The sequence below is a fragment of the Peromyscus californicus genome, unplaced genomic scaffold, assembly GCF_007827085.1.
Source record: "Peromyscus californicus insignis strain IS unplaced genomic scaffold, ASM782708v3 Scaffold_14__1_contigs__length_90479793_seg_2, whole genome shotgun sequence".
NCBI lineage: Eukaryota > Metazoa > Chordata > Mammalia > Rodentia > Cricetidae > Peromyscus > Peromyscus californicus.
In genome coordinates, this window is record NW_026294436.1 from 74,648,763 (window position 1) to 74,675,646 (window position 26,884).

At 48.8% G+C, this 26,884-nt stretch overlaps 1 protein-coding gene across 1 annotated transcript in view; it reads left to right on the plus strand.

Moving 5' to 3' along the window:
* The window catches only part of Ptpn14 (protein tyrosine phosphatase non-receptor type 14), a 146,506-nt gene that overhangs the window by 49,823 nt on the left and 69,799 nt on the right, over positions 1 to 26,884 (plus strand). The window contains exons 2-3 of the mRNA XM_052737987.1: positions 7,534 to 7,843; positions 18,119 to 18,288. Coding sequence (XP_052593947.1) covers positions 7,670 to 7,843; positions 18,119 to 18,288 — 344 coding nt within the window. The 5' untranslated portion in view covers positions 7,534 to 7,669. The remainder of the gene's footprint in view (positions 1 to 7,533; positions 7,844 to 18,118; positions 18,289 to 26,884) is intronic.

Consider the following 26,884-nt stretch of genomic DNA (forward strand, 5'->3'; position numbering starts at 1 on the left):
AATTGTTGTGGGCCCACTAAAGTGCTCTAGCAAATCCTTTTGCAGTGTCCTTCTGTGAGGTGTCCATCTCTGTGAAGTCCTCAAAGGCTGGAAAAGGAAGCATGAGTGCTGGAGAGTTTCTTTTGGAAATAAGAATCCTGTCTTTTCTTTCCCCAAAGCACTAATAAGCCAAGTAAGCCCTTTCTGCTCTTCACAACAGGACCCTCTCTTACAGCCCAAGAGCCAGACCCATAAGGTTCCAAGGTCCTTCCATGGGCAGGTCATAGAACCACAGTGGAGGCTCCTGAGCATGTAACTCTCTGCCCTCTGGGTCCCTGCTGTGTGCAGAACTCTCCTTTATGACTGCAGCAGCAAAAGACCTCAACCCCGAATCCCACCCACATTGCTTCCTTCAGGAACCCAAGGGTGGGCAGGTGGAGTGAATACCATACTGTGTTAGGAGCTTAGAAGCCCAAAGTAATTGCTGATCAGAACCTCCTGGAACATAAGGACAACTGGAGACCCTAGATGCTGTGTTCCTGACTTAGGAAAGGGAGTCCCGGGGTCTTCTTCCCCTACTCAGGATGGCTCTTGAAAAGTCATTTATGCTTCAGGTGTCAGAATCATGAGATAACCAGGCAGATGTTGGACGGGGAGAGCCCAGGCAGGGCTCAGCGTATTTCCTGTTAGATGTTTACACTTTCCACTTGAAAGGACTTTCTCCACATGGCTGATGAGGTAGTAAAGTGCCTGTTTGCAAACTACATGACTGGTTTTTGTTGTGGCTGTTGCTCAAACCTAGCCTACTGTGATCGTAACCAAAGGGAACTTGTCTAGCCAAGTGAATGGGAGTGCCTTTGTATGTGAGCACACAGAAGTGGACAAGGATGTTACTTGACATTCACCCCATTCATCTCAGGCCTCCTTGGGAACTCCTCTGTAGCTCTGGCTGACCAGCAGCCTCTTACACCAGCACCCACTGTGATGGTCCTTTTCTTCCCTCCCTCCCCTCCTCTCTCCATTTTCCCCTCCTCCCTCCCTCCCCTCTCCGCCCTCCCCTCTCCTTCCTTCTCTCTTTGAGGTAAGATCTAGTTATTAGTTTGCCGCTCTGGCTATGAACTCACTATGTACACCAGGCTGGCCCCAATTCTGTGATCCTCTTCTATCTCAGTCTCCCAAGTGTTGTGGTCACAGACTTGCACCCCCCTGTGGGCTCTGTTTGCAGTTCCTTCCCAGACACAAAGACTCTCTCCTCTTTGTTGGTGGTGCACATTCCCTGGTTTATCAGAGCTGCCTTTTCCATGATGCAGAGGAATGGAAAAGGTTAGCACTGTGTTCTGAAATGAGACTAAGTTACTGTTTGTCTTGGAAGAAGTCCGAGCTAGCCCTGTTACTTTTACTGTTGTTATTATTATTAAGTAAAAAAAGTTGCCTTGATGTGGTAAGCAGGCCTCTGCAGCCTGCAGCAGAATACCAGATAGTCTGAGAGCAGAGCTAACTAAAGCGATGTTTTTAAGTGATTTTTTTAAAATTTTGATTTTTATTTTTGAAAAGACTTATTTTGCTTTAGTTTTAGGGGTTGTTAGTTTTTCAAGACAGGGTCTCACTATGTAGCCCTGGCTGGCCTAAAAGTTGCTATGCACACCAGGCTGACCTCAAACTTAGAGAGATTCACCTGCCTCTGCCTCCTGAATGCTGAGATGAAAGGCTTGACTTATTTTATTTTTAACTATGAGTATGTGTGTGGGCTTGTGCATCTGAGCACAGTGTGTGCCTGTGGAGGGCTGAAGGAGGCATCCGATCCCCTGGAGTTATAAGCAGTTAGCTGCCCAGTATGGGTGCTGGAAACTGAACTCTGGTCCTTTGCAAGAGCAGTCTGTACTCATAACTGCTGAGCCATCTCTCCAACACCCATGAAACTTTCCTTTTTAAAAGGACTTAAATTTTTAGAGTAGTTTTCGGTCCACAGCAAAAGTGAGCAGACAGTGCAGCCCTCCCCAGAATAGTGCTTGGCCTCCCTGCCCCTTGGCAGGCGATGTCCCCCACCAGAACTGCGCATGTCTTAAGGACAGGTGAGCTTGTCATTGACAGGTCATTATTCCCTGGAACCCGTAGTTTCCCTTGGGGTTCACTGTAATTTGTGTGTGTGTGTGTGTGTGTGTGTGTGTGTGTGTGTGTGTGTGCACAGGTGTGGTGATGTGTGTGTTCATGTATACTAGGGAAGGTTTGCACATGCCACACACTGGTGTAAAGAGGACAACCTCAGCTGTTGGCCCTCCCCTTTCACCTCATTTGGGGACAAGGTTTCTTTGTTGTCTGTCACAGCATATGCCAGCTGCCTGACTGTGTGCCAGTTCAGCTGCCCGAGAGCATCTAGGCGTGTTCTCGCCCCACGTCCCATCTCAGTTAGGACACTGAGACGGCGGACGTGCACGTCCACGCCTGGCTTTACGTGGGTTCTAGAGACTTGAACTCCGGTCCTCATGCCTGCATGGCAAAGACTTTACCCACTGGGCTACCCTCCCCAAGCCCCCTGCCCCCACTGTGTTTTTAAAAAGCAATTAATTAATTAATTAAAAGGTTACTTTTAATGAGAAAAAATAGATAGTTCCTATTTAAACAAAACTTTACAACAGAATGAAGACTCTGATCTAGCTTTCTTTCTTAAGAACACGTTTAGATGTTACCGCGGTGGGTGCATACGGCCGTTTTCATGCAGGGGTTTGATGTTCTTTGAACATCTCCTCCTCTCTCCGCCTGGGCAGCAGCCACCCAGCAGCTGCTCCCGCGTGTCCTGTGAGTGCGTGGTTTCGTGTGTCCGCACGAAATCTCGCCTCCGTGGTTGTCTCCTGCTGTGTTCATTTCCCCACAGTGTCACTCTGTTCTTCTTCATGGCTGTGAAGAACGCACCGAGAGGATAAATTGCATTTGCATTATCCGTTCCCGATGCTGGACACCCTGGCGAGCCCCACAATCCAGCTGTAGTGAAGAGCGCTGCAGTAACACTGCTGTGCAGGTGTCTGTGATGTCCTCAGGACAAATGCCCAGGAGTGACAGATATGACTGGGTCCAATGAAGAGCAATCTGTGGTTGGTTTCTCCAAGACACCTCCGTACTGACCTCCACAGTGTCTGAGCTCGTGTTTGTTCCCATTACCAGTGTGTAAGGGTCCCTTCTGTTACTTCCCCAGCATGGCTCTCTCTTTCTGTCTCTCTCTCACACACACACACTCACACGGCTGCCCTTTCTTGTGTGGTGTGTGGCCCTCATGGTTTTACAGCAGGGACTGTTGCACACTGAGTCATCTCTCCAGCCTGTTATTGATCTCCTAATGACTGCCATTCTGAGTGTGGCAAGATGGAACCTCAATATACGTTTTTTTTCCTCCCTCCCTCCCTCCCTCCCTCCCTCCCTCCCTCCTTCTCTCCCTCCCTCCCTCCCTCCCTTCCTTTCTTCCTTTCTTTTTTAAATTGAAAGTGTCATAAACACAGTCCTTTCTGTGGGGCTTTTAGTTCTGTTTTTGTTGTTCTTTATGTAACAAAGCAACTGTGATGAGCCCCAGAGACCATACCAGGAACCCCAGCCAAGGGGCCTGGAGCCGGGTTGTCGACCGGAAGGGAGGTGATAGAAGAAGGTCTGCTGTGAGGGACCAGCAGGGTAGTGCTGTGTGACCCTGGTGTGACAGTTGAGGCAGAGCTCCGACAACATCACTGTGTGAGTGATGGTTTCCTCTGGAGCTGAGGACTGAGGTGCATTCACTGGCCGGACAATGGTAGCACTGAGCGGAGCTCAAGCTCTCTTACTGTCATTACAGTGGAGGGTCGCCGGGGATCATCTAAGTGTCACACCTGCTTTTGGTTTGCCAAGAGTTTTGGATTGCCTGCAGTTCCTTCTAGAAAGAAGCACAGCTCCATGGCGCTGCACTGCCGGGAGTGGGTGTTACAGGCTTTTGGTTGAGGCGGACAGCATATGTGGAAGAGATAGGAAAGTGCATTTCTAGCCTTGGGTGCTGGGGCGTCAAATTGTGCTGATATTTTTAACCCAGATTAATTGGCTAAAATAAGCACCGATGATGTTGCTTGCTGAGCTCCCTCTGACCATCCTGAAAGCCTTAGGTACTAGAACATTGTCTACACGATAGTATTAGGTAGGCGCCTGGAGAAGCAGAGCGGGATGACAGTATCTGTATGCTGCCACTGGCATTCAGCTGCTGTCAGTCCAGTGTGTGTGTCCACCATGTGTTTGTGTGCTTTACCTACATGCATATATGCATACCATTTAAAACTTACAGGCATCGTGAGATCTAAACGTTTTCTCTTTTGTTTTTATTTTATATGTATGGGTGCTTTGCCTTCATGTAGGTCTGTGTACCATGTGTATGCAGTGCCCTTAGAGGCCAGAAAAGGGCGTCCGATCTGCTGGGACTAGAGTTACAGATGGTTGTGAGCCCCCATCTGGGTGCTGGGAATTGAACGGCCTCTGCAAGAGCAACCAGTGCTCTTAACTGCTGAGCCACCTCTCCAGCCTCCATCCTGACATTTTTACCCACAGGAGAGCTACTGATATCTCCTAACATCTCTGTCCTACATAACTACATTCCACGTCAGAAATCACAGACAATTGAGGCTGGAGAAATGGCTCAGTAAAGGGCCTGCCTGGTAGGTAAGCAAGACTTGAATTTGATACCCAGACCCACGTATACAGGTAGTGCAGTGGTCCACACAGGAGGATCCCTGGCATGTTGACTAGTTGCTTTAGCCATTCTGTGAGCCCTATATTCAGGGAGAAAACTTGTCTCAAATAAAACCTATGGTGGAGAATGATAAGGAAGACACTGACATTGCCCTCTGACCTCCATAGTAAGGGTACATGTGTGCATGCACACACATGGAAGCTACACACACAATACAAAACAAGAACATTAACAATGATCTCCTCTCTCTCTCTCTCTCTCTCTCTCTCTCTCTCTCTCTCTCTCTCAATTTTAAGCTTACCTAGTTGCCTCCTGACTTTCTTAGTCCTGCCCCCGCCCCCTCCAAAATGGATTTAATCAAGACCAAACATCACCTTTTATTTTTCCCAATTTCTCCACCTTTTACCTGGGAAGCGGCTTGTACGGCCTTCTCCCTCCCATTTGAGACTTGTGTTTTAGTTGTTGACTTGTTGAAGGTTCCGACCAATTTTGTTGCATTTTTGGTTGAGATTATCTTGCAAGTCAAAGATTCAGGGATTCTTTTATTATTATTATTATTTTTTAAGTGAAATAGATATTTTTCTAGGGTCCATGAAGCCATATTGGTTGTTCATTGTCTTGGATGATAGACACGTCTGGAGGCTGTTTTGGAGGTCATCGACAAGGCGATTGGAAGGTGGTTTGGAGAGACACAGAGTTCCGTCCCCCCTCACCAAGCAGCCTTCTTTTGACACTCTTTGCTGAGCTGGCACTCTGCTGTGTGTGCATTCTGTTCCTTTCAAGAACGGCAGTTATCCGCACACTGGGCTGGGGAGTTGGTGGCTGTTTCACCATCCACGCATTGTGTCATGCCGTAGACTACGTGGAGAGATTGTTTTTGCTATGATAGCTGGGTCCCAAGCCAGCCACATTCTTTCATAGGTGTTTAAGGCAGACACACCCAAATGTGAAGTGCCTGGCCCAGGAAGAGAAATGCGCTGCTGTCCGCAGAGCAAACATTCCTGTCTGTTTAAGGCTTTCTTAATGTAGGCATTGAATCTTAGCCCGCTTGTCCTGTGCTTCAGTAAGCCAGGGGAATTCACCAGTAAACACTTAAGGATATTTTGGCTTCCCCTCTTCTTTCCCCCTCTTTGGGTGGGTCCTCCGTATTTTCTGTCCCTATCAGGGGATCAGATTGGCGTGGCTTGGAAGTAAACATGCTACTCTGCCAACATAAAGTGGTTTAGAAATGTTAATCTGTTTCACCAAGCCAGCATTCTAGCCATATGTATTCTAAGCTATCATAAAACATGTACCTGCCATGCTCAGGAATGTGCCGAGGGCAAGTATCAAAGCCTGCCGAGGGAGGCTGGGAGTGTGTTTTGCTGTGTTGTAGGGTTATACCCTGACAACCTTCAGGAGGCCTGGGGTTCTGGCAAGGAGTGGCTTATAAATATCGCAGACAGCTCATTTATCCATCAGCCGATTCCTGCAGTGGTTCCTAAGTGTCCATTCAGGAGCAGGGCCGTGTCAGGATGGATGAGGGGCTTAAGCCTGCTTGCACCTGCCTACGTTAGCTGTCCTCTGAGCCTGGCAGGAGCAGGCAGCTGGATGGAAAAGCCCTCTGCCTGTTGCCGGCTTCTTTGAGAGAGAAGTTTCCTGCGCCTCCTGACCAGAACGTCGCTGGTTCGGGGCGAGGTAAAGGCACTTTGCTTGGTGTTTGATTCTCTGTGTTTGTCATGTTGCCATTTTCATTTGGTGGGACATCATGTGCCAGCCAGTCTTGTGACTAGAGGGGTAAATGATCTGTAATTGGTGACAGGACTTTTGTGCCATCTCATCTGTAAAGGAACAGAACCGTATTTGGCTCCTCACATCTGTCTAAATATTTGCTGAACAAAAGGACACAGTAAGATTTTTAAGTACACTAAAGAATCCGTGTGTTTTAGGGACTAGGGATGTAGCTCACAGCGAGAATATGGGCTTAGCAGGGGCAAGGCCCGGATTTGATCCTCAGCACCAAGGTGGCAGTGAGAATTCTATATTGTAAATTAAGGAGTAGAAAGCCTCTGTGTTAAATGTGTGCTGTCACCATTTACATCATACATTCTAAGTAAGTGGCTATTACAGTAAGTATTAAAATGTTTTTTTTTTAAAGCTATAGAAACCTAGTGTCGTAGGACAGGAACAAGATGAAGTTTTTAGTTCCCTGAAGCCCCCGAGTCACCTCCTTGGGTTTCTCACCTGTACGATCATTGTCTCTTACACGCATTTCTTTATTGTCAATGTCTTCATGTGCTCGTGTGTATGACCAGGCACACACGTGGAAGTCAGAGGACACCTTGTGGGAGTCGGTTCTCTCCTCCCGCCCTGTGGGCCCTGGGGATTGAACTCTGATCGTTGGGCCTGGCGGCAAGCACCTTTCCCACCGCGCCGTCTCTCTGGCTCCTCACCTGTACAAAAGCGTGGTGAAGTTTATCTCATGCGGTTCCTCATGAAGTTAAAACAAGAGACAGTTCTGAGCACACTCCATGCTCTCCTGGTCCCACTCCTCGTGCAGATAGTGGCCCAGAGAGGAGGTCGGTGTGGATGGGAGTGGGTGTGGGGTGCCCCGGAGTCTGGAGGTGCGGAGCATCTGGGATGCCTGTCTTCCTGCTGAGCACCTCTTCTTCCCAGGTCTCCTTGCACTTCACTCTGATCAGAGAGGGTAAGAGGCACGGCCTCCAACAAGGAACTTAGGAGCTGCAGAACACGAAGGTGCTTGAATCTGATTCTTCACCCGCCTGGGTGATTGTGCGCACACGTGTGTGGTGTGGTGTGCATTGCTGACAGCTTCCCTTCCAATGCAGTGCGTGATCAGATTGTCTCTCTTTCCTCTACAGCTGTCCTGCGGAGGGCCTGGCGGGCATGGACACCTTTTCCCTACCTTAGTGTGACCATTCCAACACAAAACCGCTAAGGCCATCTAAGGGGCGCCTGTGCCAGGAGAGGAGGGCGGCGTGCCCCGGCCGCAGAGCCATGCCTTTCGGCCTAAAACTTCGCAGGACTCGGCGCTACAATGTCCTGAGCAAGAACTGCTTTGTGACCCGGATCCGCCTGCTGGACAGCAATGTCATCGAGTGCACCCTGTCGGTGGAAAGCACAGGGCAAGAGTGCCTTGAGGCGGTGGCCCAGAGGCTGGAGCTGCGGGAGGTGAGTGGAGCGTGTGTCCCTGTGTGGGGATGGGTCCTCAAAAGAACCAGCTGCTATCTGCTAACATGTCGGCACCTGCTGAGTTTTTAGCCTAAATGTGTGTTTAGAGGAACCTGCTGTTCTTAGTGCGGGTGGGACCTGACCGAGCTCCAGTGACTCAGGGGACCAGCGCTGATGTCAGAGGGAGGGCCTGCAGCTGGTGGTGGGAAGTGGGTTTCCTTTTGTTTCCTGTGTGAGATTTTTGGGGGAGAGGTAAGAAGGAGAGACTCTCCCCACCAAAGCCATTTTTTTTTTCTCTTTAAAACAGTTTGAGTGGGCAGTTGGCATTCAGGTTGGATAGCTGTGTCACAAGGAGAAGCCACCCCCGTTCCGGAGGGCTTGCAGCTGCCTTTTGTGTGTTTCGTACTCCCCCTTAGAAAGACGGGGAGCAAACGGCAGTTAAAGTGAGAGGGACCCAGAGACATTGAGAAAGCTTTTTTTAAAAGAACTAAAAACAGATCAAAATTAGTGTGTGTGTGTGTGTGTGTGTGTGTGTGTGTGTGTGTGTGTGTGTGTGTAGGCTAGAGGACAACCTTGGGTATCATCTGCAGGAGTGCTGTCCTCATCCTTTGAGGCTGAGTCACTAAGTCTGGAGTTCACTGAATTGTCTGTCTACAGGGATCCTCCTGCCTCCGCCCCCGCACCCCAAGCCCTGGGACTCCCAGCATGCCATGCCTGGGATGTTTATGTGGGTTCTGGGAATTGAACTCACATCCCTCTGCTTGTATATTAAGTACTTTACTGCCAGAGCTACCTTCCCATCCCCAGGGAGAGTGGTTACAATAGGTATTTGTTCTCTGGGCTCCATGAATGCCGTTCTTTTTGGTGTTTGTTTAACAGGGTCTCACTTTGTGACCCAGGCAGGTCTCCAGCTTGTCATCCTCTTGCCTCAGACTCCAGCTAGGATCCCAGCCACGCACTACCACCCTGTCACGTCAGGTCACCGTTAGGAGGGACTTGGCTCACTGTGCTGCTGTCATGACAAGGGAACCATGTGGTTTTCATCTCCCAGGCATTCAGGACGAGAGTCTTTTGTCAGGAGTCCACACTTGTGCATTTTGAGTCCTGATGGTCACATGACACGTGGGCTGGTGGGCAGCATGTGGGCAAATAGTAGCACACACTGAATGACACTTGACCCCTGAGATTCAGACCCCCTTGAACATCAGGAAGCACTGAGGACCTTGGGATCTCACTGGGGTCCAGGGGACAGAAGAGGCTGATGGGGACCTTCCACACAGGTTCCGTCCCTTCTCCTTGCGGCTTCTTCCGCAGGGTGACTGTAGCTCTGCGGCAGGCTTTTGTTCCTGGACCCCTCTGGTCCTTGCTGTCCTTCGAGTTCGGACTCTGGCTTCAGCCTTCCGGTGGGCGGTCTGTTCGGGTTCATTCCCACATGCAGCCAGAGGCTGTCCTCAACAGCGGATGAGTAAAGCTGGGCTGCTGACGCAAGAGAATAGACTGAGAAAAGTCCGGGCCTTGCTGATGGCAGGTAGCTAGCTGTCCTTTGTTTAGTGGTGGCATTTTTGGTTATACGTATTTACACATACCTAAATTCCTGTAAAAAAGTAAAAACTTCAATTGTATAGCACTGAGGTAGTGAAGTGTTTTTGCTTTTTGAGTACTCCTAGTCCTGTTGTTAACAGATTATTCCTATGCATTGGGATCATTATACTATATGGTAAACAGCTATGCACGCAGGTAGCATTTGTTGTGTTGAACTTGGCTCAGATTATGATACTGAAGCTCATTTGCTGAGTGACTGTGGAGAAATTACTGAACCTGTCTGGTTTCTGTTTCCTGACCTGTCAAGTGGGAATAGTGACACTTACTTTGTGGTCCTCTTCTCAGTCTTCAAAGGCCTTCTGTCTGGAAATATGGAGTGCTGCGTCCAGTAATTCGTAACTGTTTGAACTTCAATGTCTTTAAAAATGATTTTTACTAAAAAAAAAAAAAAAACTTGAGTGGCTTCCTTAAGACTTGATGGACACTTGGGAACATTAGGAGGGTCCAGCACTTCGGTGACAGATGAAGACTGCCACCTGCAGTAAATCATGTCACAGAGTCGGTCAGGATGCTGCCTGTCCTTAGTCGTTCAGTGACGACGCCTGTGGGCCAGGGGTAGAAGCCTGCCTGAAAGAAGACGAGGGTAGATCAGTGGGTAAAGTGCTTGCCGCCTGAGGAGGAAGGCCTGATGTCAGTTCTCCAGCACCCACAGAAAAGGCTAAGTGTGGCAGTGTATGTCAGAACGCCAGAACTGAGGGATAGAGACGGACAGGTGTGTCCCCAGGGCTCAGGGGCCAGCCAGTCTAGCTGAAGTACCGAGCTCCAGATTCAGTGAGACCCTTTCTAAAAGTAAAGTTCTTGGACACATTGTGATGTGTCAGCCTCTGGCCTCTACACACACTGCTTGAGTAAGCACATCTACACACTCATGTGTGCACAACACACAGACAGACTCACATACACACACACACACACACACACACACACACACACACACACACGTACAGAGTCTCTGTGCTTTGAATCTGGACCTGAAGGCTACATTAGGCATTCAGGTAGAAAATATGAAAGGTCTTCCTTAGCACAGGGAGCTGGATTTGCAGAGAGGGGAAGTCAAGAGCACCTGCCCAGGCTGGGGGTGGTGGTGGTGAAGGGGTGGCTGAGCGGTGGGGTGGGTGGGGGGCTGGGTGTGTGTGTGTGGAGCGCGTGCAAAGGCATCTCTCCTGCTTACCTACCAGCAAAGCTCTGGGGAGCGGTGGGAGGTGAGGTGTGTTGGGACACGCGTGCAGTTGCTCTCTGCCAACCCTGGCTTCCTTCTGAGAGGTCAAAGGGCAACCCAGATGATCCTACAACTACCTGTCAGGAGGATAAAGGGGGTGATTCCGAGGCTCCCGTCAAGTGTGCATTGTTGTGTGATTGACATCTCAGTGCCCAGGTGCGGTTCCCCTCTCACACTGGCTTTGTGCTGACTGCACTCGACGACTCCGTCACCGCAAATCGCAAATCACTTTCTCTGTGGGGCTTCCACTTTCACCCTGTGACAGATGACACTGGAGCTATGACCCTTCCTAGTCATTCCTAGCTCCTCCCAAATTAAAGGAGAGAGAACTCGCTCTGTGCATGCCTCCAACAGAAATGTCTTCCACCCAAACGGGAAGCAGGAGTGGTTAAACACAGGATGGAGCCTCCTCAAACTGGCCTTGTGTTTTTATGGGTACCTGTTGCCCAGTTTAGCCTCTTTTTCTTTTCCAAGTTTGTGTTTTATCCAAAGCTATCAGCTGTGGCATTAATCGTCCATGGTTGGCTGTTTTCATGTGTAAAGATTTCAGAGGCACAGGCATGGACTCAGCCTGCATTTCCCATCAAAGAAAGGTGAGCTCACATCACAGAGAGGGTGGGGCTTGATTGATGTCAGTCTACTGGCGCTTGGTAACAGCTGTGATTGTCTGATGTAGGGACTATTTGATTGACAGGAAAACCTCATTCCCCAACCTGTGGAATCTAACTCTGTTCTGTAACCTGCTTAACCACAGCTTGGATTTTAAAATGATCAGCACAGGGACCGACGAGACCTGTTGCTTTGTTTTCTGTTGCTGTGATAAAGCACCGACTGAAAGCATCTTGTCGGGGAGAGGGTGGTTTCATCTTATACCATACAGTCCATCATCTAGGGTAGCCTGTTAGGAGCTCAAGGCAGAAACCTGGAGGCAGAAACTGCAGCAGAGGTCATCAAGGAATGCTGCTCACTGGCTTGTTCTCTGTGGCTTGCTCGGTCTGCTTTCTTATACAGCCTAGAACCACCTGCCCAGGAATGGCACTGCCCACAATGGGTTAACCATTAATTAAGAAAATGTCCCACAGATATGCCCAGAGGCCAGTCTGGTATAAACATTTCCTCAGTGAAGATCCCAGCTATGTCTAGGTTTGTGTCAAGTTAAAAAAACCTAAAACAGATGGCTCCCTGAGTAAAGAAAGGTGCTTGCCATCAAGCTTGACTAATGACCTGAGTTTGATCCCTGGATTCACACAGTAGAAAGAGAGAACTAATGCTTACAAATTGTCCTCTGACCTTCACGTGTGCACCATGGCACACGTACACCATAGCATGCAAACACACACACACACACATACACACACACACACACACACACACACACACACACACACACACACACACACCATTTTAAGTATCAATACTGAGTAGGAGTCTGCTGAGAGTAAATTGTGGGGGAATGTTATGGCCTTTGAATTTTTGTGTTGATTTCTAGTCTTGTGAATATTATCATTGGGAATCTTAGCTAGCTTAGTGCCTGGCCTCTACTGTAGTGATAACTGTACCTTCATTTTAGTAGGAGCAGAGGTGGTTATTTCTCAACCTTCGCTCTTAAGTCTTTCTCATTGGGTGTGTTATGAGGGAGTCACGCTGCCTCGGGAGAATGCTTGCTTGGCTATAATCGTGACGGGCTTCATGGGTCACTGTTACAGTTGCAGCTTGTTTTCCTGTATTTTCATGAAGACATTGGCTGTAAGAACAAGGATGGCCCCCTCGTTAGTTATACATATGCTCTAGCGTCCCCAGACCTACCCAGTACAGAGGCTGGGTGCATACAAGATGGTCTTACAGTTCTCCAGCTGTGGAGGACATTGACTTATTTTCCAGAGTCACTGGAATGGAGCATGAAGAGCTGCCCAGAGCCTGCTCTACGGCTGTGTCTGAAGTATCTCTCATGCCTGAGAGAAGCCTTCAGCGCTTGTGTGTAGCTCCTTTCTTTCTCTCAGGTGGGGCCATACCAACTCTGCTTCTTGATTGACAGCTGAAATACTGGGCGAGGCGGGCTGCCTGTTGGAGCTTAATGCGAGATCTTCTAAACTTTTGCTTCTGGCTGATTACCTCTTCAGAATGCCTGCATTAAGATCAAGGCTTTAATCCCTTGTAATTGCCAGGACGGCATGTGTGACCCTCACAGATGGCATTAAAGCCATGCCATGGGTCACAAAACTGGAGCAACCAAACCCTCAACAATCTTCTGCCGTGAATAGTTAGTGTGTGCAATTACATCATCTCATTATAAATGAATGGAAGAGGGGTGGAGATGTAGCTCAGGGGTAGGGTACTTGTCTGCTGTGTGCGAGGTGTGGGATTTGATCCCCGGCACCACAGTAAGAAGGAATCCTGTCAATGACACCCTGAACTATTTTTAACACATGTTTTCTTTGGAGCACTCTGAGGTCCACAGCAGAATGAGAAGGGACAGGATTCCCCACAGACCAGGCTCTGTCTCCTGCTTTTCTTGCCACCAGATGGTGTCTGGAAGAGCTACTCAAGAAACGACTTGCTTGGGCTCCTGCTTGGAGGGATAGATGGCATTATGGGGGAAGGCATGCCAGCATGAGTGAGCATGGCACATTGCCTCCACAGCCAAGCAGAGAGCAGCCAGGAAGTAGGGCGGGCCAGTAAAACTTCAAGGTCCACCCCCAGTGACCCATATCCTCCATCAAGCTTCCCCTCCTAAATATCCCACAACTTTCTCCAAGGCAGTGCCACCAGCTGGGGGTCAAGCTTATGGGGACATTCCATACTCAGGTCACAGCACTAGCTGCCCTCCAATCTGTTTAAAGGTCTTCATTCCCTGGGATCTTTCCACAGTCATTACCATGAACACCAACAGTGTGGCAAACCCGTCTGCCACTGCAAACACTAGCTGGCATCTTAGTACACTTCTGTTAAAATGCAAAACTCCAAATAAACCCAGGACGTGCTCACATGAAAATGTCATCCTCCCATGGCTCTCCCTACGCTCTTCCGTTTCAGCTGGTTCTTAGTAATTGACTCAGAGCTACAGTTCTTCTTTCTGGGAACCGGTTTTTACTGCCTTCTTTCTTGCTCATTATAGAACTCAAGGCACCAGAGCTGAGGCCTTAAAACTAAAATACAACGTGGGATTTATGCCCAGAGGTATCCGGAGGGTCAGCCAGGTCTGCTTTATGTTTGGTGCTTTAGACAGAAAGCTGGCATTCTGGGCCTTTCCTCGGGGGAATGAGGTTCCTTCAATAGGGGGAGAGGTGATTTCTGTTTGTAAGTACCAGCCATGTTTCACACAGCCATGTGGCAGTGTTCAGTGGTGAAGCCTGGGGAACCAAACTGAGCTGAACTTTAAGCTGGGCATGCGCAGCTGTGCTGGTGGGACCTGGGACGTCTAAGGGATGGCCCCTTGGACCTGGCATGGGGGGTGGGGGTTGTTATTGCTTGCTATACAGCTAGTCGGATTGAGACTATAGGTCTGATTACATTTCCTGTGATGCAACTTGTAGAGATGTGGCTGGATAAACCCGTGCTGTACCATAACCTAGTAGATCCGCACCATGGGTGTGCACTAGTGGATCTGCACCATGGGTGTGCACTGGCAGATCTGCACCATGGGTGTGCACCGGTAGATCCGCACCATGGGTGTGCACTGGCAGATCCGCACCATGGGTGTGCACTGGTAGATCCACACCGTCAGTGTGCACTAGTGGATCTGCACCATGGGTGTGCACTGGTAAATCTGCACCATGGGTGTGCACTAGTGGATCCACACCATGGGTGTGCACTGGCAGATCCGCACCATGGGTGTGCACTGGTAGATCCACACCGTCGGTGTGCACTGGCAGATCCGCACCATCATCGGTGTGCACTGGTAGATCTGCACCATCGGTGTGCACTGGCAGATCCGCACCATCATCGGTGTGCACTGGCAGATCCGCACCATGGGTGTGCACTAGTGGATCTGCACCATCGGTGTGCACTGGCAGATCTGTACCATTGGTGTGCATGGCCCTCCCCACCCTGCCAGCATCTGTCCTTGTTTTCATAAGAGTCATCTCAACAGGGTGAGGTAGTTTTGATTTGCATTTCTGTGGCAGCAAGAAGCTGTTGGATATTTTCCCTTGACCTATGGACTGTCTGAGCTCCGTCTGTTTATAAACACCTGTTCATTTCATTTGACTTTATTGTAGGCCCCATTTCTTGAGTGGTTTTATAACTGTTTCATGGCATCAATGCATAGCCAGTCACTGGGAACTGCTTTGTGACCTTTGGAAAAGACTATTTCAGTAGCAGAAGTAACAAATGCTTACACTACAAATTCAGTTTCCATCAAGGGTGGTTCATTTTGTTATTTAGAACTCTTTACTATTTACTGTGGCTCGAGCTTAGTACTTTGAGTCTCAGAATTCATTTCTCTCTCTCTCTCTGTGCGTGCGTGTGTGTGTGTGTGTGTGTGCATGCGTGCATGTATGCATGCGTGCATGTGTGTGTGTGTGTTGTACAGGAGTGTGTGCTCTGTAATATGGCCCTTTGTGTGTGTGTGTGTGTGTGTGTGTGTGTGTGTGTGTGTGTGTGTGTGTGTTGTACAGGAGTATGTGCTCTGTAAAATGACTCTTCTTTGTGTGTGTATGTGTGTGTTGTACAGGAGTATGTGCTCTGTAAAATGACTCTTCTTTGTGTGTGTATGTTTGTGTTTGTTTATTTTTTCCTGGTGTTGTGGTCTCAGTGGGAATGAAAAGACAGAAATTTAGAAGAATACTCTACAAGGTGGAAGGGCAATAACATTTTTAATTTCAGGCTAGAGAGATGACTCAGTGGTTAAAAGCACTGACTGTTCTTGCAGAAGACCTGGGTCTGATTCAAGCACCTACATGGTGGTTCCCAACCATTTGTAACTCTAGTTCCAGAGGATCTGATGCCCTCTTCTGGCCTCTGTGGGCACCAGGCACACACAGACGTATATACATGCAAAACAATTAAACACATTAAATAGATAAATCTTTAAAAAAATAAAAATTAAAAATTCCTCCCCCAGTGGATCATTGAGTTGTTCATGTGGCTGGCTGGTTTCCCAAGCACTGGGACCATAGATGCATGTCGCTGTGCTGGCCTTTTCTGTGGATGCTGGTGATCTAAATTGAGGTCCTCACACCTGCTTAGCAAATGCTCTATTATCTGAGCCACCTCCCTAGCCCCCCACCCCTACCTGGCATCATTTTCTAATTCCATGGCTCACAGGTATTCTGGTCAGTTTTCTGTCACTGTATATGATAACCCGAGGCAACCAGCTTATGGAGAGGAAAGGTCGATTTAGAGCATGGATTCAGTTTGTCATCCATTGACCCTTTTTCTCTGTGCTGAGGCAGCATATTCTGCTGGAAAGACACAGAGGAGTAAAGCCAGGCATGTCACAGTCAGAAGGCAAGAGGGGACAAGGGGGGCTCAGGGTCCTGTGGTCCCCTTCCAGGGTGCATCCCCTCCAGGCCCTGGGTACCCTGAGACCAAGTCTTTAGTGTATGAACCTTGGGGTGGGGGTGGAGTTCTAGGTTCTAGATCTAAACCATGACGATATTGATGCTAAAAAGAGCCAGTGAAAAGGAATCATGTGACCTGTCTGTTGAAGTGCTTGCTATGATCCACAGACGTGGGTGGCAGATATTAATTAGGTAGTCAGTGTTTCTTGCAGCCTGTAGATAAGAATTGCAGTCACCTCATTTTAAAGACAAAGCTCTAGGAATCTAAGGGTCCCTTTGTGTATAGAGTCACTGAGACAGAGAGAGAGAGAGAGAGAGAGAGAGAGAGAGAGAGAGAGAGAGAGAGAGAGAGAGAGCGCGAGAGCTCAGCAATTGGAGGTTAGACGGGCCACAGATCTCTTCCGTGCGGTGACCTGTAGACCTTGACTGCATCCTCTCTCATGTTGGAGACATAGATGGGCCCACAGAAGCTGGAACATGACTCAGTCACCTTTGTGTGAGTTCACAGAGACATCACCTGAGCACTGAGCATGGTATTTTGTAGCTTGAGAGGGTATAGCCCTAAGCCTGCCCTTTGGAGCACCATGGAGGATGCAACCATTTCACTCAAAAAGCATCCCTGCCAGCCTGTGGTGCTCTGGCTTTCACAGGCCAGGGCACACCTGGGGTGCTAGGAAAGCAGGACCAAGGCCTCACTGGGGATTTTGGTGGAGAATGCTCTGTGGTGAGCGTAGGGGCCGCCAGCTGCCATGAGGACAGAGAAAGAATGCCTTTGGAAATTAAACTTGGTAATGAAAACATTCTTCTGAAGGCAGAGCTCCAGGTGTGCTGTAAAGCAGCCGAGGCTGTAATCGAAACACAAAGGCGTCTTCAGAAGCAGCGATCTCTTTTTTTTACACTAATCCTGAAATCCTAGCACACGTCCCTATAAAGACAGGATTGGGTGCATGAAGGTACCTGTTTCAATCATTCAGCGTGCTGCTCATAGCCAAGCCGGTTGAGGCTTCAAGTTTTAGGGTGACAATCACATGTTCATCTATCAAATGCCTCTGTAATCTGCCAAGGGCCCCCAGTGGCTTTGCGGGCAGCTGTGGAGAAGAGAGCCTTCCAGTCTCAAAGCTTTGGGGGGGGGGAATTCACCATAATTCATATATAATAAAACGGTACAGGGCACTGCATTCGAAGTACTCATTAAAGTACAAACAGAGGACGTGACTTTTGGGTTAGAATCTGATAGATTGTGAAGTTTCTACAGTGTCAGGACTCTTGGCTGGCAGGGTTTGTCTTCTTAGTAAGAAATTACTCTATGGTAGATTCAAGAATTATCCTGGCCTTTGCCAGCATGCTGTGTGTGAAATCACACAGGGAGTCATCCTGCTGAACTCAGCAAAGAAGTAAGCCTCGGGGCTGGGGAGACAGTTCAAGGACCTGAGCTCAGTCCCCAGCAACCATGTAAAAACTCAAGTGTGGCGGGCGCACTTGTAATCCCAGCCCTGGGGGTGGTGGTGGTGGAGACAGGAGACTACCTGGGCTTCACTAGACAGCCAGTCTAGTCTAGTCAATGAACCCCAGGTCCCAGTGAGAGATCTTGTCTAAAAAGCCAAGGTGGCTAGCTCCTGAGGCAGGGTACCCAAGGCTGACCTCTGGTCTCTGCCCAGGTGCTCATACGCTCCTGTACATATACATGCTCCACGTCAGCCCCGTGCCCAGTCCACCCCGTCCTTTCACCTAGCACAAGTTTATGGGGACCCACATGCACGAATAACAGAACTGGTTGGGAATGCTGCATCTGGATGCTCCATGTAGGTGCATCATGTGGAGAAGAAACTGGATCCCTATAGGTAGACCCCGGATCTCAGAGTTCTGGGGACCCAAGTGTGGGAGGCTTGCTCTCTGGATGGTCTTGGCCTGCTGTGAGAAGCACAAACTGATGTGATTTTACCCTTTGTCTAGACGCACTACTTCGGCCTTTGGTTCCTCAGCAAGAGCCAGCAGGCGAGATGGGTGGAGCTGGAGAAGCCACTGAAGAAACACCTGGACAAGTTTGCTAATGAGCCTCTGCTTTTCTTTGGAGTCATGTTCTATGTGCCAAATGTGTCATGGCTTCAGCAGGAAGTCACGAGGTAGGTTGTGTTCCCCCTTCGAGTTCCCCATAAGGGTGTGGATCACCGAAAGGCTTCTGGTGAAGGGGAGGTGTGCTGGCTGATTTCGTTGTGTGTGGAGGCAGAGAGGGTGGGGTGGCTGGAGACTTGTCTGCCAGTTGCCATGCACCTGCAGAATTTGGTTTGACCCATGTAGCTAATGCCAGACATTCCCTATAGCCCCGGTAAGATGGGTAGAATTTGTATGTAACAGCAAAGAAGTATTTGTTGGGGATGGTCAGTTGAATAGGCATGCAAGATTGTAATAAGAACTAACCACCTAATTCCGTTTGTCTACCCCACCCAACTCCCCAAACACCGCTGGATTTTGTACCTGAGGATTAGGACGGTTTTAAAGATGGAAGGAAACTTGAGGAGAAAAATGGCGAGGGGGCAAGAGTTTTGATTACGTGGTGTCACGTGAACAGGGCAGGAAGGCGGCAGCATGGCAGAGACTCGGGGCTGGCCGTGCCGTCTTGTGTCCTTGTAGGAACTGCAAATGCTCATAACGTTTGGATGGCTTATGATTTACAGAGCAAAACAAGAACATTTTGTTGGCGTTAGTATGGTATACATGATGCTTGTGAAAGCACCTCAGAATCACTCATCAAGGGGACGTTTCTGGAGGGAGCCAGAGGCCCAGGACAACTTTTCCTTTTTGTTTTTAAAACCTGTTGCTCAGATTTGGGCTCTGGGAATCCTAGAGATGCTAAGCTGTGACATGCTTCGAGGACAGCAGAGAACGCCACATTGTTTTCCACTGTGTGGGTTTCAGGATTGTGTGTTTCTTAAATAAATGACAACACAATTGAAATGTATGTGTTTCCTCCTCCTCCCCCTCCTCCTCCTCCCCCCCCCTCCTCCTCCTCCTCCTCCTCCTCCTCCTCTCCCTCCTTCTCTTTGTGAAAAGCTGTTGCTGGTGGCTGTGGATGTGGCTCAGTGGGTAAAATGTCTGCTGTCCAAACATGGAGACCTCAGTGGGCCTCCCCAGAACCTGTGTAAAGTCTGGGTGTGGCAGCAGGGGCCTGTGACCCCAGTGCTGGGAGAAGGGTTGGGCAGAGCCAGGTGGACCCAGGTTTCATCAGCCAGTTTTGAGGTAGATAATTGGAAAGTGTGGCTTTTTGAGGTTAATTTGAGATTGTCTCATCTCACCCACTACAGCAAGTCTCTTTATAATGGGGGAAGCCCGACAAGAGACTAATGACTTTGGAGAAAATATGGACTAGTCAGGCCCAAAGTTGAGGTGACACCTGAGTAAAAACATTAAAAAAGTATCAAAAGGAGGGCTGAGAGATGGCTCAGGCCCCACAGAAGCCTGAAGACCAGCATTTAATTGGCATCAGTGAATCCTAGTGCTGGAGAGGGGAAGCCGGGAGAGGCCCTGGGGTTTGCTGGTCAGCCAGCCTAGCTGGATTAGTGAGCTCCAGGTCCTGTGAGGGATCCTGTCTGAGACACAAGGTGGGGAGTGGCTGAGCAAAGACACCTAGCATCCATCTCTGGCCTCCACACACATCCACAATAATCAGAAGGAGAAGACATGGAATTCCAAAATCAAAGGAGAGAAAAAGAAATGACCTGATGTGATTCTAGACATGTGATCGAACAAGCTGGCAACAACTAGGCCCCTCCTAGGCAAATGAGGGATGAGTCATGAAACCATAGGAGTTAAAGAGATCAAGAAGCATGGAGCTCTCAGCCTCATTCCCAACTGGAAGATGTGTTCCGTGAGCTTTGCGAATGTTAGCTCCTCGTTGCATAGACTTGACTCCCGCTAGGTCCTCCACATTTCTTTCCTTTTCTCCTATCTTAACCAGGCTCCCCCCAGCAGGGGCTCCTGCCTGCCAGGCATCTACCCCTTATTATATCCTCCTGAATCAGGGAAGACTTTTTGCAGTGTGTTTTCATTGTAAAAACATGCTTTTCATACTTTTCTGGGTCCAGAAGGTAAAAAGATGGTTTGTAAGTGAGGTGGAGAAGTTCTTTAATGGGCTACTTAATGATTGCAAGAGACATCTGGAGAGCCCCTGGCCACTCACGCTGCAGCAAGGTTGGAATTGATGTCCTCCCAAGTCTTCTTCAAGTAAGAAAGGCCCTCTTCAGTGTTTCAATACTCAGAACACTTTTAAAGGAAACGGACGAGGGGGTAAAGTTCTTACGCACAAGCGTGAGGACCCGAGTTCAGTTCCCAGCATCCATGTACAATGCAGGGCAAGGTATGTGCTACATTTATCCCAGAGTTAGGGATGGGGAGGCGGGCAGATCCTGGGAGCTTTCTGACCAACCGACTTAGCTGAAATGGCAAGACCCAGGGCCCAGAGAGGACCCTCTTTCGAAAAAACAAAAATTAGTCTTGAGGAACCACACCAAAGATACACACCCAAGATACACAGGCATGCAGGCAGACAGGCAGTCAGGCACACACACACACACACACACACACACACACACACACACACACACACACACACAGGAACACTAAACCAGGGATAAATAATTTTTGAAGAGTGACCCTAAGACCCGCAGTTCACGCCTGATTTCTGAAATGCATAATTAACTGTCAGATGTTTTTCTTTTCACTGGAATGTGTGTGTCTGGCATTGCTCACTGATGACTGGGGTGCTGGTCGAATGAAAAGGAACTCCTGTTCAACCCAGTGAGGTCAGGTGTCACAGACTCCTTTGCCAGGATGCTATGGTAGCTGGCTTTCTGGGGTGGGACTGTCCACCCCAGTGGTCAGTGTGCTACAGAATTTCATAATTTCATAGTGTCACTGCTGCTGTAACCAACCTGTCCCTCTCCTGCCAAAGACAGTCTGGGGACACTGTGGTAGTGCTGAGGAGACTTGAGGTTGGGGGTGCTGTTCCAGGTCCTCCCATCTCAGGGTGCTGCTGCTGAGCCCCAGAGTGCCCACTCCTTAAAATCGCATCCCCACTGCCCACCTCCTCCAAGTCCTGGACTGGGAGGCTGTGCCCTTGTCTGCAGGTCACATTGCCCAGCAATTGGCAACAGGGTTTCTGACATGCTTCCTCTCTCCACGGGTGTGCACAAGCCTTTCTTCAGTGTTCGAGGGAGTTCCTGTTTGGGAACAAGAAGTTGTCTCTCAACCAACTACGAATGAATGACACATTTAGAGCTCTGGCCTTTGTGTGTCCTAAAGAGTCAGTTACCTTTGTCTTGTATGTGTGACAGAACATTTAGGTTGTTATGTTTCTAGACTGTGCTGTGGCCCTTTCCTGGTGGTGTCCCCTTCAGGTCTATGGCACACTGAGAGCAAAGCCAGGTCAGGCCAAGCCCTGCGTCTTCACATCAGACAAAATGATGCTTTGGATCCTGTATATGAGTGTCCATGTGTGCTCAGGGCACACGTTTTGGGCCACTTTTGCACCATCTTCTGAGATAGTCAAGATAGCATGGAGTATCATTTCTTAGTTCCATCTACCTTTTATTTCCTCATGTATACATTTATGCATGTATACATGTGTGTGGGGGTGCACATGCATGTGCACATGTATGTGTGTGTTTGTGTACGTGCCTGTGAAAACTCACAGTTGGTGTCCTGCATTTCCCTCTGTTGCTCCCTGCTTTATCTGCTGAAGCAGGATTCTCTCAGTTGAACCCAGAGTGCCATGGTATGTCTAGTGGAGCTAGCCAGCTCGCTCCACTCTGTAATATGGCTAGTCCGCCTAGCCAGCTCGCTCCACTCCATGATGTAACTAGTCGGGCTAGCCAGCTCGCTCCAAGGATCCTAGCTCCACTTTCCAAGCCCTGGAATTACAGGTGGGCTGCCACATACACTTGGCATTCGTATGGGTTCTGGGTTCAGTTCTCACACATGGCAAACACATTTACCACTGAGCCCTCTTCCCTTGCCCCAACTTTGGTTTTTTGAAACAGGATTTTATTGACCTAGAATTTAGCAATCAGGCCAGGCTGACAGCCACTGAGCCCCAAGGGCCTGCCTCTCTGGTAGCACGTGCCCCTGTGCCTGGATTTTTTTCCTGTGGACTCTGGCATTGAACTGAGTCCTCAGCTTTACCAGCGTCCTCCTCCCTTGGTTGGAAACACCACTTTCGATTTTGCGGTCTCTCGTGTGTGCACTGCGCAAGTCTACAGCCAGAGTGTTCGGGGTGTCTCTTCCGGAAGCTTTATTAGGGCCACGGTTCCATGTTCCTCTATACTTTATTCTTGCTCCCCAGTTCTTTTACCATTTTACAATGTTCCCTGATGAAGACTTTTAAAAAGATTTGTTTTAATTATGTGTTATGCGTGTGGATATGTGCGCACGAGTGCAGGTACCCACAGAGGCCACCGGAGGTGTCTCACCTCCTGGAGCTGGAGTTCACAGGTAGATGTGAGCCCCCAGCGTGGGTGCTGGGAATGGAACTCAGGTGCTTGGAAGAGCAGCAAGCGCTCTTAACTGCTGAGCCATCCCTCCAGTCCAGCTACCTGATGGACTTTTAAAGTTGGTCGGGGCTGGAAGTAGAGAGTCCCACTGTGGGCGGGCACTTCTCTCCTGGTTATTGTTCCTGCCAGTCACTTTGAAAATGCAGCTGACACTGGAGTCCCATCTCTGGCTCTGCGCAGTCAGTGTGATGGGACAAGGGAAGAAGATGGCTTTCTTTAAGAAGTGACCTTGGGGTGGGGTTGCTTTCCTAAGGAAGATGCAGTCTTGTAGCTAGAGTTTTCCTGCCTGGCCCACAGTCAGGACAAATCTCTCTCACCTGCCAGTCCCACAGCCGCTCAGACCCGACCAAGTAAACACAGAGACTTATATTGTTACAAACTGTATGGCCGTGGCAGGCTTCTTGCTAACTGTTCTTACAGCTTAAATTAATCCATTTCCATTAATCTATACCTTGCCACATGGCTCGTGGCTTACCGGCATCTTCACATGCTGCTTGTCCTGGTGGCGGCTGGCAGTGTCTCTGACTCAGCCTTCCACTTCCCAGCTTTATTCTCCTCCTTGTCCCGCCTACACTTCCTGCCTGGCCACTGGCCAATCAGTGATTTATTTACTGACCAATCAGCAACACACTTGATATACAGACCATCCCACAGCACAGTCTTCCTTAGGAGGCAGTTGCCGATTGCATTCTTTTTATTGTTTCTTTTGTGATACTAGGGTTTGAACTCACAGTCTTGTACATATCAAGCAAGTGCTCTGCCACTGAGCCACATCCCCTGCCTACATTCCTTTTCAAGTTTATTTTCATTAAGTGCCTCTTCCATGCTAGACTTCCCACGAGGCAGCTGGAATGTAGGAACGGGCAGACCTCAACGCCTTACCACCAAAGAGCTGTAACTCCAAGCAGGTTTTCTTTCACTTCCGTGTATTTGATTGGTTGAAGGTTTATCTGCATTTTTTTTAAGTTTGTGCTGTTCCCCTTTTTACTCCCTGGAGACTGTTCTGTCACTGGTCTGGAATCCAGGGTGCCTGGCAGGTGCTCTCATAAACAAGGCTGGCATCCTGGTTCTGCCACCTGTACAGTCAGGGTCACATGGCCCGATGCTCAGCAAGGCCCTGAACTTGGCTTTACATTCTGGGTCGCCATCTCGAAATCTTCCCTGTTTGACTGACAGGTCCTACATTTTCGTGTCACACCAAACTGCAAAGAAGGAGCCGGAGCACAGCCCCTGTTTTCTTCACTTGCCCGGTCCCTGTCTGTCCCTGTCATTGCCTGTGGCTCTCAGGATGGGTGGATCTGAGTCTACCATTGTGAATGCCATCAAAGAGAAATGCGCTTTACCAAATGCAGTAGACAGAAAGCTTTTATGCAGACACAAGTGAGCCTCTGGTCACCATCTCTGCTCCTGGCTCTGATCTTGCCTGGAAGATGTTGGGATGGGCCAAAGCTGATGAGTGTGTCTCCATTTTCAACTCTAATTTCCTCATGTTTAACTGAAGAATACTGAAGTCCACACCCTCTGTTCACTCAGGTGTGTGCCTAGGCCACAGGGTCACGGGTATCAGGCTGCTTCTGGCTTTCTCTTCCTCCAGATAAAAGACACAGTCTTCAAGGTGTGCAGGTGGGTAGGTAGCTGTTTAGGGGACCTGCTGTGAGTAGAATGCAGAGGTGGAGGCACGCTCATCGACATTAGACATGACTGGCAAGTGGCCGTTTCTGTGAATTCTTTGTGTCTGGGAGACAGATCAAACACTCAAATGGTCTTTAGTAATAACTAATTTGGTATAATTTGTTTTTTATTGAAAGGAAAAAAATAAATGTTTTAAAAGCAAATGAATCAGAAACCTCATTCCTATTTCAAAGGAGTCTTCACATGCAGCATTTGATTTCTTTTTCACGTGTGTGTGTATGTGTGTGTGTGTGTGTGTGTGTGTGTAAGTGTACATGTGTTTGCATGTGTATGAGTCCATGTGTATATGTCTGTGCATGCATGTGGAGACCTGCGTCTCTTTATTCACTGAAACAGAGTTTCTCAATTGAGCACATGGTTGGTTAACTGGACCGTTCTGATAGGGATCTCCTGTCTCTGCCTGCCAAGTGCTGGAATTAGTAAGGCCGCTGGGCCCACCGGCTGTCTCTGTGGGTCCCAGGATCTGAACCCTGGTCTTCCTGCTGTGAGCTCTGTAAGCACTGAGCTGTCTCCCTAGCCTGGTCTGCACTCTTTCAACCATGAAAGCTTACTGTACGCTTTACTCATTAGTAAAGCAGTTTGCAAAAACAGGTATACTGTTCCTCAAATCTTTCCCTTTAACAAAGTAATGATTTGATCACAACACATTAAATCCTAGGTTATTATGTTTTTAGTGGCTTGTTACCTGGAACATCTTTAAAAAGCAGTCAAAAATAATGTGCTTTTCAGAGGGCTATCATGAAACCCAGCTGAAAAAAATTCTCAAGCAAAACTGTGTTCTTTTTCTGAATTCCTTGATTTCCAACGTTGTGTTTGTTCGTTCATTGACTCCAAAGGGCCATTAGCCTAACCCTGCAAGGCTGAGAAGTTCTCGGCGTCTAACTGGTGAAGTGGTGAGGGTCTGCAGTGGAGAGCAGGTTAGGAACTGTGCGTACTGTACTTGTTTCCAAAGCTGAGTGGAAGATGGTGGTCTGGCACCAGAGCATTTACCCTTAGTGAAGGGGTGGAGAGGACAGGAAAACAGGAGCCGTGGGAAGAGAGGTTCTGTCGTGTCCAAGCATGCCCGCTGTGCTTTATGGAGGTTTCAAAGACTTCCATTCCTCATAAAGAATTCTTGGGATTTGTAGGGGAGTCATTATAATGGGTGGGATTGGGCGTGGTGTGTTGATTACAAAATGGTTTTTCAAAAAAATCTCAGGGTGGCAGAGGTGCGGGGAGTCAGTGTCTAGGGACCTTTGCTCTCTCGTTGTCCCTGAAGGGCAAAATACTGGGATATTGAATTTGGAGTAGGGAAGAAGGGGAGGGGAGGGGACCGATCTGCTGTGTCCACACAGTAAAGGCGTGGTACCAGAGCAGCAGCAGCAGAAATGGAAAGTGTAGACTTCAAGACTGTAAGCCCCCCGGTGTGTGGCTGGCTCCAGTCTGTCACCAGTATGTGTGATGCTCTCAAGTTTACATACAAGTGAACATCTCAAGTTCATGTGCTGTGCTAAGTGTTCCAGGTGAGTGGGCCTGATGAGATGGGTGTGGCTCCTGGTTCCTGAACAAAGTGTGCGATTTTATACACAGAGCTTTTACACCTAACAAATGGGTATTTGGATCATTACATCAAGGGCATCCTTTATATTACTTTGAAACTGATTTAAAAAATATTGTGTGTCTGGTGTGCTTGGGGGATGGGGCTTGTCAGAGGACAGCTTTGTGGAGTTAGTTCCACCCTTACATACCGGGCCTGCATGGCCAGTGCCTTTCCTCCCTAAGCCATCCGCCAACCCTCTTTCTTACCCATTTACCAGAGCAGAACACACTTCTTCTCTTCAAAGATGGTTGACTGACCTGAGGAGATTCTGACTGACAGGACCAGTTCCGAAAGATCAAAACAAGACAGCTTATAGGCAGGTAGATGCTACCTTGGCTCGCCTTCTCCCCCAGTCCTCGCAGTTACATTGGCAGCGTGATTCCTTCCCATGCCCTGCCTGACCCTGTCGGCATCTAGGTTGTGACACAGTAATCAAGTCCCATCAACCCAAACTCCTCCTTGACCCAGTGCTTTTGTGCAATCAAACAGCCTCAATCTGTCTTAACACTTTTAACTGCTTACAAGAGAATTACCGTGGATGAACTGAGTGTGCGAGCGTTTCCCTACAAACTCTCCTTTCAAGACCTTGTTTGTTTATGAGCATCATTTTAGGGGCCAGACTGTAGGTCCTTATGCTGTCTGGAGAGCCAAGACTCAAGTATTCCAGAGTTCTTACGTATTGGTTTCAGTTTCTGCCTCATCCCTGATTACCCATGAAGTTTATTCCTAGCAAGGACACTATTATATATTATTATTTTTCTCATCACTGATCAAACAGAAGCAACTTAAGGGGAGAGGATTTGTTTGAGGGGACACAGTCCATCGTGATGAGGAAGGGATGCCAGCAGGCAGCTTTGTGGAGGCGGGAATGTGAGGCTTCTTCCCTACCTCCTCGCAGGAACA